Here is a 15033-nt window from a genome sequence, read left to right as displayed (position 1 = left end):
ACCACTGTAGTTTCAGCTAACATCCGTCATCTCATATAGATACAATAAAATGAAAAGAAAGAAGAAAGGAAAAAACATTTCCTCCTTGTGATGAGAACTCTTCGGATTCACTCTTTTAACAACTTCCCTGTATATCATACAGCAGTGTTAACCATAGTAGTATATCACATCCCTATTACTTTGTGACCCCTCTCAAGACATTTGCTGAAGTGGGTTTTTGTTTTTGTTTTTGTTTTCCGGGGGAGGTCAGCTAGTTATATTACTTTTTTTTTTTTTAGTTGAGTTGTTTTACAATGTTGTGTTAGTTTCTACTGTACAGTGGAGTTCCCTGTGCTATACAGCAGGTTCTCATTAGGTATCTATTTTATACATATTAGTGTATATATATCAATCCCAATCTCCCAGTTCATCTCACCCCCCTTCCCCCCTTGGTGTCCATACGTTTGTTCTCTGCATCTGTGTCTCTACTTTTGCCTTGCAAACCAGTTCATCTGTACCATTTTTCTAGATTCCACATATATGGGTTAATATACGATATTTGTTTTTCTGACTTACTTCACTCTGTATGACAGTCTCTGGGTCCATCCATGTCTCTGAAAATGACCCAATCTCGTTCCTTTTTATGGCTGAGTAATATTCCATTGTATGTACCACATCTTCTTTATCCATTTGTCTGTCGATGGACTTTTGGGTTGCTTCCATGACCTGGCTATTGTAAATGGTGCTGCAATGAACATTGGGGTGCATGTGTCTTTCTGAATTATGGTTTTCTCTGGGTATATGCCCAGTAGTGGGATTGCTGCGTCATATGGTAGTTCTATTGTTAGTTTTTTAAAGAACCTCCATACTCTTCTCCGTAGTGGCTGTATCAGTTTACATTCCCTGGGTTTTGGTTTTAACCAGTTTAGTTGTATGAATGGTTTTTATAAGAGTTCATAATTAAATTTTTTTAAAGTTTTTTTGATGGTACGCGGGCCTCTCACTGCTGTGGCCTCTCCCGTTGCGGAGCACAGGCTCCGGACGCGCAGGCTCAGCGGCCATGGCTCACGTGCCCAGCCGCCCTGTGGCATGTGGGATCCTCCCGGACCGGGGCACGAACCCGTCACCCCTGCATCAGCAGGCAGACTCTCAACCACTGCGCCACCAGGGAAGCCCCCATAATTAAATTTTTGCCTCAAGTGTTGTCTCACGATAATGAGGTGCCCCCAGCTTTATTTACTCCACATGCATAGGCAGGTTTGTGAAGTGCACAGAGAAGCTCTTTAAAGTCATGAGTCATGGAACTGACCTTTGAACAGAAAGAAAAAAAAAAAAACACGCTATGTTTTATTTTAGATTATTTGCATGATGATCTTTTCATCCTGTTCCTCAGTAGTTTATAGTCTCGCTTGCTGCAAATTTCTTCCCTTGAACAATCATTACCAGATTTTTAGCTCCACATAGTATAGTAGCTATATTTTGGAGGGGAATAGGGAGGCAGTTGAAGTTAAATTTAGACTTTGATACTTTTCAACCTTGCTGCAAGTGCTACACCACCCTCCAACAGGTAAATGATGTTAGGAGTGCATTCTTTTTTTTTTTTGGTACGCGGGCCTCTCACTGTTGTGGCCTCTCCCGTTGCGGAGCACAGGCTCCGGACGCGCAGGCTCAGCAGCCATGGCTCACGGGCCCAGCCGCTCCGCGGCATGTGGGATCTTCCTGGACCGGGGCACGAACCTGCGTCCCCTGCATCAGCAGGCGGACTCTCAACCACTGCACCACCAGGGAAGCCCAGGAGTTCATTCTTATTTTCTTTGTGGACTTTGATATATATGCTCTCATTCGCTATTTGTATTATTGTCATCCTGAAGTCAGTAATGACTTTTGGAGATTTATTTGAAGAGATAGCTTCTGTCATCAGACATATAACTTCTAGGGATATGGAAGCATTATTTTTAAAAAAGGATTCTTTTGAATTTAAGGTTATTTAGGCTAGGAGTGGAAATATAATTACTGAAGGGTAACAAGCTGTGAGGTCAGGAAAAAAAATAGACAATGGAAACATCGAGGACTGAGCACAGACTAACCTGCAGTCTGCACGGTGACCCGTTCAGGAAGCCTTATGAGTCAGACTTGCCATGCCGTGTTGCTGGCATAAGAGACCATCTGCCTCAGCCTCTTTGCTTTTAGAGAAGGAAATCTAGCTAAGATGTGTTTTTTCTTTGATACATCTTTTTCTCTCTTTTTCCACCTTCAGTACCTTTTCTTTGGAAAATTAATTCAAAGTGCTTCATCAGCTTTATATTTCCACAATGTCAGTTTTTGAGACGTGAGTGTAGCTTCTTTATGCTTTTGATATTGGTGGACAGGGCTAACTTCAGTACTGTAGGGGAGGTGTCTTGTTACTTCAAGCTTTTTACTCTGCAGGCACTCCGTTTTAGGAATACCTGTCTTGTAGTTGACCCATGGCTACCGTTCCCTGTATCATTCATTACTTGGTTAGTGCTCCTTCCTAGAGCAGCTCTGCGGCTCTCAGTCATTTGGTTACCAGGTGGCTAATGGCATCAGCTCTTTAGTTTTAACGTTTCTTAAAATTTCTTTGTTCTCCGAGGCAGATAGAAATAGTGGATTAGGAGAGAATGGGGCACATGCTGTGATCATCTCTCGTTTGTATCTTTATTGCTTATTAATTAAATTTATATCAGATTTTATTTCTGCTCAGTGCACATACTCCTCTAACTCCCCACTGCTTATCTTAATCCAGAGCTTTACCACTTACCTCAAGGGGGTTGAACACTTTCTCTTCCGTCCCTCCCTCCCTCCCTCCCTCCCTCCCTCCCTCCCTCCCTCCCTCCCTCCCTTCCTTCCTCCCTTCCTTTCCTTCTTATGTTTTCATTATGTGCCAAGGGACAACCTTAGGTGTAAATAATACTTTTGATGTAGAGATATTTACATCTGTCCAAGAAAAATTAAACCACAAATCCAGAAATAAAATAAGATATAAAAAAGAACCAGCACTGTTTGCTTTACCTAGCACATTTGAAAGTACTTGGATAACCTCTTCAGAATCTTCTAAAAGGTGCCAACTTATTCTGTAATTATACCTGTTTATCTTAAGGACACAGACATCTGTGACAATAGTTTTATTCTATTTTCATGGCTTTATGTTAGCTGCTAACTGCCACTCACCACACTGTTCCAGTGGGAAAATGTTTTAAATTCCAGTCAGCTCTCTGTACGCTGAAGATAGCCTGAATAGTTCTGGCTAATTGATTTGTCTGAAGCTTTTTAATTTGTTGCTGTATGGTATATTTGTAACTATTTGTTTTTCAAATGAGAGCAAAATTGATGTTGCTGTGAACATACATCTTTGTTCTTGGTATCGTGTACCTCAGGGATCACCGTTATTCCCTGTCCCAGTTGCTTGCTTTGTATTGCTTTTCATTCTCATAATAAGCATAAGAGTATGTGAGATGTGATTATCCCCAGTTTTTACAGGTGATAAGCTTTTTATAGGTGACAAGTTTGAGTCTAACAAAGCCCCGTTGTCTTTTTTATTGTATCATAGTACATCAGCCGTGAAGGATTCAAACCCTTGAGTTTTATTTTGATAGATACCTTGAAGCCACCATATTTTTTGGAATGGGAATATCCAAGTGAAAAATGACATGTCAGAAGGAAGCAGAACTGTTCTACAAGGTATTTAGCCCCTTGCCCCCAATCTTCTCTATATTTTAGGAATATTGTAGTTGGTCAAAAGTACATCTAATGGGATGGGAAGGAAAAGGAGAACTGGAGTTGGAAAAAGGAACAAGGGGAATGGTGGTAGTAGGAGTGAAAAGAGAGAGGAAGGAGTTTGTAATAAAAGTCTCTTACAAGTTTTTATCATGGTTTAGAGCTTATAGCGTAGAAAGTAGAAACAGAAAAGTGTACAAGAGTAGAGTGTAGTGTGTAAAATGTCGTAATAAACTATGGAAAATGCATTAGGATAAAGAAGGGATAACTTTTTCTAATTGGAGAGTTGGGAATGATCTCACCAGAGGTGACAGTTGAGTTTGATCTTGAAGGATGACTAGGTATTCTAGTATTCTAGATAAAAGAGGGATGAAGGGGAGATCTAAAAAGAAATAAATGACTTAAGGTTACATACAAATAGGGAATGTTTCCATATCTTTTGTCAAAATCTCTTTTAGCACAAGCCACTTGGGTAGTGGAGGTGGTGTGAGGAAGAAGTACAACTAGATAGTATGTTGTTCAGGAATGAAGCCAAAATGAGGTTTACGAACTTGGGGTTTAGGTCTGTTCCTGTGAATGAGAGAGATTCAGCGTGTTACATTGTAAGAGTCACTGTAACCTTTAAAACAGCGAAAGAATTACCCAGCTAGTTAGTATGCTGTCAGGAGAGGGTAATTTGATTTCAGTGGAATTGGCTTTATTATTAACTCCCTCTGCACAGTGTGTATTTGTGAACTTCAACTCTGTTGCTCATGTAGAGGTTGAGAAGTCTCTTGGCAACAAGCTTCCAGTTGTAGCTAACACTTGCCTTGGCTAATTGGTATGCCCAGTTCTGGTACTAGAACCTCTGGGGAGTTTGTGTTTGAGTTCAGTGTCATCAGGCTTAAACCGGAGCATAAATGTAAAGGGGCTTTGGGGTCATCCTGTTGATTGAGAATGAAAAAGCAAGACATACAACAGGAGAAGAGAGAATGAAACCTTGTGGATGAAATAGCTGTTAATTCACGTTTGGATGCTTCTCAGCTCAACTTACGTATTAAAAATAAGATATTTTATTGCTCCCTGCTAGCCCTTTTCCAAATTTGCAGACATTATTAACTAAAGCTAGAGGAAAAGAATGACCAGGACCTGAGATTTACACTGTTTTCTGGCGTATGTCTACACCAAGGTAGTTTATTGTAGATACTGTTTATATGCATTTTCTCTGTTTTCAAAAAACTGTATGCTGGTAGGTTTCCTATCAGCTGTGCCTTCATTTTAACAGTTACCAAGTAATGTTGTTATAATTGTATGTTCCTCTCTTCTGCTTGCCTGAGAGTTCTAGCAATGTGTGGTGTCATTTATCTCTCTTTCCTGGTCCTCAAATGGTCTGGGCATGCAAATGTTTGAACGGAAATGGAATTAAATTTAAAAAATGGATTGCATTAGGTGGTTCATACTTTATCCTACTAAACATGACAGGTTATCAACAACACAACAAAAGGATATTGCAAGTTAGCTTTTATTTGAAACTACCCCCCCGCCTTGTCTCCTTTCAGTTCTTATCCTTTATACCATGGTTGAATTAAAACATAAAGGTAGGAGATACTCACTGGAAGAGTCATCTGGTTGGTGAGGAAATGTCCATAGTGGCTCCATGTTTATTGACTTTTCTTCCCCTGCCTCCTCTTGTCCCCTAAACACACACAGGTTCTATTTTGTGTCCTTTCTTTGCTCCATGGTGCTGGTTCTCTTGGAGCTGCACAGAAGATTGAAATAAACCTCTCATTTTATATTTTGGAAAATATAATCTTGTAGGATTAAGCCTAACTGGTGATGACTATATACTAAAATTGTCTTTTGAGTAAGAGCATCAATTTGCAACTTGTATTTTGGGTAGTTCGTTTATGTATGGATGTCTCATAAATCTTTCCCGAGGGTAATTTTTTTCTAATTGGCTTTGATCAGCCTCTGCTTTTACATAATGCTTCAAGCAGTTTTCAGTAAATCAGTTCAAATCCACAGTTGTATGAAAATTTCCTTAAGTTACTGGGATTCTCAGGAGACACCCAGAAATACTCCCTAATTGGCGTATTTAATCATACCTTGTATAAATCAGGCAAACAAGCCTGATGAATAAACTGAATTACTGGTGGGATATTCAAAAGTTCTTGGCTCCAGCATTTAATCTTAGAAAACCCAAGAATGAAAATATTTGACAGATTATTTTGGGTATAGTTAATGTTTTTCTGATCTAAGATTCCTTCTTGCCATGTAAGCCACTAACTGTTGGTTTCAGTTGGAAATAAAGGTCATGGTTCATAGTAGACCACCTCAGAGGGCCATTTATCTGGTGATCTGTAGAGTAATGGTTGTTTTTTAGGAGCTTGAGGGGAATAGCAGCATTAGTACCTGCTGAGCTGGAGCGTCCCCTTGCCTCTGACCCTAATACTGCATGCCCCTAAACACTGCATGGAACAACTTCTCAATGTCCTTACTGATGAGCTGAGACATTTTCTGGTTAATTGGTTGGAAATGGTGTGACTCAACAGTATAAGTGGTTTATTTTTTTTGGGGGGGGTGGTGGTGGATAAAATGCCCAAGGAACATTTGGTACATATTTTGTTGATTATAAAGTCTGAAAATATTATAATCCCAGCTCTGGTATCTAGTATCTGTTTGTGATCTAGATACTTCTTTATCTGTAAAATGAGAGTAATACATACTTTGGAGGGTCGTGAGAAATTATACAGAATATGTGATATGCCCAGTACTGTATTGCCACAAAAGTTATCTGTCCTCTTCCTTCTCCCTTATTAATTTAGGAAAATAAAATATTTTAGTTGGTCTTCAGGCCATTTGAGATTTACTGGGTAACTTGTCTCCTCCCCATTTTGGCATGGCATGGCATGGCTTTTCTTAGGGTCTCCCCGCCCCCCCCCCCCCAATAACTTCTTGCTCACCTGATGGACACTAGCATTGTTGATTGATGTCTCTTCCTTTTGGACAGGGAGTACTTCCTGTATCTTTGTCCATCTGGCTAGTTTGTTGTACATAATCAAGATTTCCCATCCTGTCTTAACTGTGTGACCAAAGGGAAAGCTAGTTAAGGCTGCTAAGCCACATATCATCATTTTCATGGCTTTTGAGCTGGCGGATATAATTCTTTGTTGCTTTTAGAGTTAAAGCATGTTCATTTTCTAGCAGTTTATTGTATTCTGTGCATGTCTAAGCTTAAACCTGTACCACAGCATGATTGTTTTATGTAGAAAGCCCTATAGTATTTATAGAGAAATTTTATCCAATTGCTGTAAGATTCTTGCTCATTTTAAATCTGATTTATCATGAATCTGCTTACGACTTTTCCAAATAATATAGAAATAGGTAGCATATTCTGAGAGCATTGAATTTATTGTAAATTGCTATTATTCTGTATTAAAGTAGTTGTATAGAATATGTTGCTTAAATGTAATCTTAAAGTGTGCATTGTCATATTAATATATTTAAGTAGTATAGCATAGAACTTTTAAGTAGAAATATTTTATACAAGGAAAATAATTGTAAAAATGGCTCAAGGATCTAGACAGTCCAGTTCACATTGAAGGATAGAATACATTTTGGTCTTTGGATCCGATTCACCTGGAAGTGTGGTTGAGGTGTATCTCCAGTTTAACAGTCAGTTGGGGGACATCTCTTCATTAGCAATGCAAATTAAAACTACAATGAGGTATCGCTTCACACTGGTCAGAATGGCCATTATCAAAAGAGCTAGAAACAGGGCTTCCCTGGTGGCACAGTGGTTGGGAGTCCGCCTGCCAATGCAGGGGACACGGGTTCGTGATCCGGTCTGGGAAGATCCCACATGCCGCGGAGCGGCTGGGCCCGTGAGCCATGGCCGCTGAGCCTGCGCATCCGGAGCCTGTGTTCCACAACAGGAGAGGCCACAGCAGTGAGAGGCCTGCATACCACCAAAAAAAAAAAAAAAAAAAGAGCTAGAAACAATAAATGCTGGAAAGGGTGTGGTGAAAAGGGAACCCTCCTACACTGTTGGTGGGAATGTAAATTGATACAACCACTATGGAAAACAGTATGGAGGTTCCTTAAAAAACTAAAAATAGAACTACCACACGACCCAGCAATCCCAGTACTGGGCATATACCCTGAGGAAACCATAATTCAGAAAGAGACATGCACCACAGTGTTGATTGCAGCACCATTTACAATAGCCAGGACATGGAACCAGCCTAAATGTCCATCGACAGATGAGTGGATAAAGAAGATGTGGCACATACATACAATGGAATGTTACTCAGCCATAAAAAGAAATGAAATTGAGTTATTTGTATGAGGTGGATGGACCTAGAGTCTGTCATACAGAGTGAAGTAAGCCAGAAAGAAAAACAAATACCGTATGCTAATGCATATATATAGAATCTTGAAAAAAAATACTGATGAACCTAGTTGCAGGGCAGGAATAAAGAGGTAGATATAGAGAATGGACTTGATGACATGGGGTGGGAGGGCGAAGCTGGGGCAAAGTGAGAGTAGCATCGACGTATATACACTACGGAATGTGAAATAGTTGGCTGGTGAGAAGCAGCAGCATAGCACGGGGAGATCAGCCCGGTGCTTTGCGATGACCTAGAGGGGTGGGATAGGGAGGGTGGCAGGGAGGCTCAAGAGGGAAGGGATATGGGGACATGTGTATGCATATGGCTGATTTGCTTTGTTGTGCAACAGAAACTAACACGGTATTGTGAAGCAATTATACTCCAATAAAGACGTAGAAAAAAAATGTGCACACACACACAGAAATACATGTATGCACCTCACTACTGGATAAGAGTACAGGTTGCCCAGGGGTAGGGCAGGTATATATTGTGGTCCTAATTTCTTTTCTACTCAACTGTGTAGGTGATAATCTTTAATTGTAAGGAATCAGAATTTAGAAGGGGCTCAATATTAATAGACTGTTCTTGTAGTCAGAGATACTGGGAGACTCTTGTGCTATATTATTTCCCATTTGGATATGGATTTTACCAATTCCATATATTCTTCAAACTAGATGGGTTGTAATTTAAGATGTAAAAATGTAAGCTGTACAGTTACTGATCTGTGTTTCTTAACCTTTTGAACTTATTGGCGGGGGGGGGGGAATTGATCTACTCATGGGCCTGGTACATGTTCTGTCCCCCTCTCCTACCCTAATTCTTGACTAGTGACTGAAAATGGTCTAGATTTAGTGTGTATATGCTAAGCATTTACCTTTCATACCTTCAAAAGAATAATTTACCAAACTAGGTAATATATCCCCCCAGATAAATATAGTTTGAGTCTGGCTCCACCAGTGAGTAGACAACAGACTTGGCAAGTAAAACAAATGCTATTTATACTTTTTTATGTTCATAACTAATATTAATGCAAAATAAATAGAAAACTGTACATAAAGAATTTGTCATAGTCATCTGTGCTCAGGAATTATTATATTATTGTATATGCTGCAACTATTTTTTTGGGGGTGTGGGAAATGCTTGTTTATTATTTCTAATGTTGAACATTTTCTTCAGCCAAATGAAATTTAAAGGATGTATTTATTCTACTTTGATTTTTTTGTTATACAGTATTTTGTCATTCAAACTTGGACATCATGTGGTTTTTTAGGCATGGTACAGTGATTGTAGTACCAAGGTTGGTCCCTATCTAAGAACTAGAAAAAGAAATCTGTCAAACCTGTTCCTAAAAAAATAGAATGTGAAAATTATTTTATATCTTAGTTATATTGATATCTTCATGTTTGAGTAAACACCACTACCGTGGTTTTACTTTTTATTTTTCTTGTTTTAAATATGTATTTATTTATTTATTTTGGCTGTGCCGGGTCTTAGTTGTGGCATGCGGGATCTTTAGTTGCAGCATGCGAACTCGTAGTTGCAGCATGCGTGTGGGATCTAGTTCCCCGACCAGGGATCGAACCCGGGCCCCCTGCATTGGCAGCGTGGATTCTTACCCAGTGGACCTACCAGGGAAGTCCCACTACTGTGGTTTTTAAATTAGGATCTTGCATTGGTACATTTCTGGATAATTACCTCTGTTACTAGAGATCATTGGACTCTGTGAAACAGTAAACTTGGTAGCATGTAGACTGCACAGTCATGTGCACATTATAGCTTGTTGTTCTGCCACATCAAGAGAAGGAGCCACATGTGTATTTGGACATAGGTAGACATATTTAGGTTTCTCTTATATGCACATAAACATTGACTTAACGTGAATGACATGTATGCACTTCTGGTTTACATGATAATTGTGATTATTTTTTTTCATACTAAGACTGTCATGGTTTTGATTCTCTATTGATGTAATTTACGTCTCTAAAATTCATTTCAGTGACATCCTATATCAACCGTAGCAGTAAAAAATTTTAAAAGTTTAAAGTAACCTTTGAACTTTTATAGAAATCAGAATGGAGGAAAATCTGTTTTACAAAATATGACTTGATAAGTTGAATGTTCCATTTCCTCAGTACTTTTCAAGGCATACTCATTGATCACCTCTTATATGCTAGGCACCTTAAACTGTACTGGAGATTCAGCTTATGTGTAACAGCAAGGTAAGGGAATAATACTGAGAACATAGAATAAATTATGTCTTTCAAATTAAATGCTGTTATCCACTAAAGAGTTCATTACGCAGTTTTGAGGATTCAGCTTGTGTTTAACGTCAAAGTAAGGAAATAATATCTAGAATGTGGAGTAAATTATATTTTTAAAATAAAATGCTATTATTCACTGGATGGTTGGCCACTCAATTTAAAAATAACCTTTGAATGAAACAAATATAAAACTAAATGTATTGAGTCGTGACTACTCTTTCTGTTTTTTTTAAACTAATTTTTATTGGAGTATAGTTGCTTTACAATGTTCTATTTCTGATCTTAAGGAATCACTTTTTCTTTTTAAACATGAAAATTGGAAATCAAAACTGAACATACTTTTTTTTAATAGATCTTTATTGGAGTATAATTGCTTCACAATACTGTGTTAGTTTATATTGTACAACAAAGTGAACCAGCCATATGCAGATGAATTTTTTAAGTGGTAACTTGAGAGCTCTGCTGCCATTCAACTTCCTTTGTAGGAAACAAGTGTCAATATGTTGTAGCTTCTTTTTAGGCAAGGTTATAATACCAATTCACACAAACCAATGTTTCTCAATCTGGGGGTAGGGGAGGTTCCTTCCCACCCCCAGGGGTCATTTGGCAATGTCTGGATACTTTTGGTTGTGGGGAGGGGTGGTGTGCTACTGGCAGCGAGTGGGTACAGACCAGGGATGCTGTTCATCACCCTATGATACACAGGAAAGTCCCTACAACCAAGAATTATCAGTCAAAAATGTCAATACTGCTGAGGTACAAAGAAACTGGCCTGTATCTAGACAGCTGGTATCAAATACAACATAATTCTGCCAAGTACAGGTTACCTAAGAAAATAGTGCGATTAATTTGATGCTTAAAACCCACTTTTAAAATCACTGGAATAAAACTCAACATTTAACGTTAGTTCATTAGTTCATGTCTTTTATTAACCAATATACAATCACTTGTCTTCTGGTTTGTTGAAACAATAGGTCAGACAACATTTGCCACAATAATGTCTGTCAAAGTGGCTGGCCATAAAAACTCCAGCACCACATTCATCTGAAGGGCACTCCCGAACGAAGGTGACTGATTTTGCCATTCTCATCCACCTTATAGTGTTTCAGGACAGCCAGCTTAACCTTCTTTCTCTTATGCTTATTCTTCTTGGGAGTGTTGTAAGACTTCTTCCTTATCACCACCACGAAGTCTCAACACAAGATGAAGAGTGGACTCCTTTCGAATGTTGTGGTCAGACAAAGTACGTCCATCTTCCAGCTGCTTGCCAGCAAACATCAGTCTTTGCTGGTCGGGAGGAATTACTTCCTTGTCCTGGATCTTGGCCTTTATGTTTTCTGTTGTATCCGAGGGTTCGACCTCGAGAGTGATGGTCTTCCCCGTCAGGGTCTTCACGAAAATCTGCATATTGGCGGTGGTGCCACCGCAGATGGCGGATCCGAAAAGATGAACATACTTTTAACTTTATTTGGAAATAATTTTAAAGTTAAAGCAAAGTTGCAAGAGAAAGAATAGTACAAAGAATTTTAAAATTTCTGCCCAGCTGAGATTCAACCAGTGTCAACAATTTGCTGGCATCCTTTCTTTTCTCTTCTTCCCTTCCCCTCCTCTTCTCCTGTTACTCGCTCACTCACTTGTATGTAACCCCCCCCCCAAACATTGGAGGGTCCTTTGTGTACATAATGGCTTTTTTGTCCTAAATACTAAGAATAGGGATAGTCTCTTAAATAACCACAGTACAGAAATAAACTTCAGTAAATTTAACATTGGTAAAATACTTTATCTATTGTCCATATTCTAAATTTTGTTAGTTGATCCAATAGTGTCGTTTATAGCATTTTCCCCCTCTAGTACAGGATCCAGTATAGGATCAAATATTGCATTTAATTGTCATTTCTCTTTAGCTTCCTTTAATCTGGAATACTTAAAGACTTTGTCTTTTATGACATTGTCATTTTTGAAGAATATAGTATTGTGGCATTGTGGGATCTGGTTACACTTTATTTTTTAATTTTATTTTTTAAAATTTATTTGGCTGCATCGGGTCTTAGTTGTGGCAAGCGGGCTCCTTAGAGTTGTGGCAGGGAGGCGCCTTAGTTGCGGCTCCAGGGCTCTTTGGTTGCAGCACATGGGCTCCTTAGTTGTGGCACGCTGGCTCCTTAGTTGTGGCACACTGGCTCCTTAGTTGTGGCATGCAAACTCTTTGTTGTAGCACGCATGTGGGATTTAGTTCCCTGACCAGGGATCGAACCTGGGCCCCCTGCATTGGGAGCGCAAGGTCTTATCCACTGTGCCACCAGGGAAGTCCCCGTGGTTAACACTTTAAAATCATGACATTAAGCCACATTAGTGGGGGCTTCCTTGATGGTGCAGTGGTTAAGAATCCACCTGCCAATGCAGGGGATACGGGTTCCAGCCCTGGTCTGGGAAGATCCCACATGCTGCGGAGCAACTAAGCCCGTGCGCCACAGCTACTGAGCCTGCGCTCTAGAGCCTGCGAGCCACAACTACCGAGGCCCATGCGCCTAGAGCCTGTGCTCTGCAACAAGAGAAGCCACTGCAGTGAGACGGCGGTGCACCGCAACGAAGAGTAGCCCCTGCTCGTCGCAACCAGAGAAAGCCTGTGCACAGCAGTGAAGACCCAACACAGCCAAAAATAAATAAATAAATAAACAAATAAACAAGTAAATAAATAAGCAAGCCACATTAGTGAAAGTTATTTTAAGTTCTTTTCTCTTTTATTTTAACTTACGATGTGAGAAAAAAGCCACACCAAGTTCTTAAAACGTATCAGCTTTTCAGCCTTTACATTTTACTATCAAAATTATTGGTAGAATAAATTTCATTGGTGTTTAATTCATACCTAGAACATCTGAAAGATGATAATGTAATCTAAAGCTTCCGATTTTGATTTTTTAAAGCTACATATTTTAAGTTTGATCAGGATCTTGTGTAAAATTTTGCATTTCTATTTGTCTCTCATCCTGGCAGTATTGTGCCACCTAGTGGAAATTTATATCCTTCAATGTATGTCTCAGACTAGATGGAATGCAAGATGCATTTTAACAAATGAAGAAAAAGTAGTTTGGAGTATTTGAACTTCTCCGTTGACTTGCAATTCTTTATAGCAGTGATTGTCTTCGTAAACAAGAGTTTAAGACAAATAAAATTCTTGTTAAGTGAAGGCTTAGTAGATGTCTTAAAATTATGAGCCACTGAGTATTAAAATCTGCTCTTTTTTCAACAATAGCCTGCATTTATTTTATCAATGCAACTTTAACCAAGGCATATTATATTTCCATCAGTTAATATTAAAATAATTGTTGTTCTGTGGATCTTCTCAAAATCCTCCCACCTGGAGTTTTATTGTTGTGCATCTAATTTGTAAGCAGAATGTATGGAGTTTACATGTTATTTACACAATCTCAGTTTATTTTGAAGTAGCAGAAGAAAAACACATTGGATGATAAATACTAAAGAAATGGTCTAAGGAAAAAATGTGCTACCTTGAAAATAGCCTGAAAATAATTTAGGTATTTATCATTTGAAGACTTCTAACCAATTGACAAGATAAGATCTCATTTGTGTATAAGTAAAATTTAGGATTTTATCAGTTGGAGAGTTGACAGTCTCTTTTTCTTATTAACTATGCAGAAGATGCCTTGTTCTTTGTGAGGTATTCAATATACGCATTTTTTTACATCTTTATTGGAATATAATTGCTTTACAATGGTGTGTTAGTTTCTGCTTTATAACAGAGTGAATCAGTTATACATATACATATGTTCCCATATCTCTTCCCTCTTGCATCTCCCTCCCTCCCACCCTCCCTATCCCACCCCTCCAGGCGGTCACAAAGCACCGAGCAGATCTCCCTGTGCTCTGCGGCTGCTTCCCACTAGCTAACTACCTTACGTTTGGTAAATATACGCATTTTTACTCAGTCTTGAGAAACATTTGTCCTGGGGTTGGATGGACATTCTGCATAATTAAACTGGAATATGAACTCTTGAGGTCTTCAGAACAGTTGTGTACTATAAAGAATTTTGAGAATTATCTAACTATTTAGGGAAAGCAGTTCTGAATTACAAAATGCAGCCATTCAAGCATATGACACCTTTATGAGAGTCATGAATATTTTATAATGTTTGTATCTTATTATTCTTTCTTAGTTGCTGATGTATATTCAAGATGAGCGGATTAGGAGAAAACTCCCTGGATCCACTGGCCCCTGATTCACGAAAACGCAAGTTGCCATGTGATACTCCAGGACAAGGGTAAGCAGTTTATTTCCTGATACTTCACCAAGGGCGCCTCCCCCGCCTTTATTTGTTTTGAAGATACCATTTCAGCTTTCTTTATTTGCATTTTCTGGTTAGATTTATTTGTTTGTTTTTGTCTTTGTTTAAATAATATGATTTTGCTTTGTAGTAAGTACAGTGGTACAATGATGAGATGGGGACATTCTTATGTTATAATAGAGGCTTTATGGCTGATTCAGATAGAAATGAGAATATTATACTAACTGTGTGATGTTGTAAGAAGCATTTCTCAATAGAGGACGTAAGAGTTAGGAATAGATCAACAAGATTATTACAAGTAAGAATCTTTAGTATCCTTTAAGAACATGTTATAAGTTGATATTTTGGCAATTGTGAGATTTCATCATTCTTTTCCTGAATGAAGTT

General features: G+C 38.8%; 1 protein-coding gene and 1 pseudogene across 6 annotated transcripts in view; one reads left to right on the top strand and one right to left on the bottom strand.

The window, feature by feature from the left end:
- Positions 1-15033, top strand: part of NCOA3 (nuclear receptor coactivator 3) — a 121194-nt gene that overhangs the window by 78030 nt on the left and 28131 nt on the right. For 4 of the 6 annotated variants that reach the window (XM_060030674.1, XM_060030673.1, XM_060030669.1 and 1 more), the window contains exon 3: positions 14518-14622. In XM_060030674.1, coding sequence (XP_059886657.1) covers positions 14537-14622 — 86 coding nt within the window. In that variant the 5' untranslated portion in view covers positions 14518-14536. Of the gene's footprint in view, positions 1-3547; positions 3679-14517; positions 14623-15033 lie in introns of all 6 variants that reach the window. The other 2 variants (XM_060030670.1, XM_060030672.1) reach the window with 2 other exon arrangements.
- Positions 11253-11786, bottom strand: LOC132438460 (ubiquitin-ribosomal protein eS31 fusion protein-like; annotated as a pseudogene).

Source organism: Delphinus delphis, chromosome 15 (genome assembly GCF_949987515.2).
Source record: "Delphinus delphis chromosome 15, mDelDel1.2, whole genome shotgun sequence".
Lineage (NCBI taxonomy): Eukaryota > Metazoa > Chordata > Mammalia > Artiodactyla > Delphinidae > Delphinus > Delphinus delphis.
Note: the sequence above shows the minus strand (reverse complement) of the source record. Positions and strands in the feature narration are given on the sequence as shown.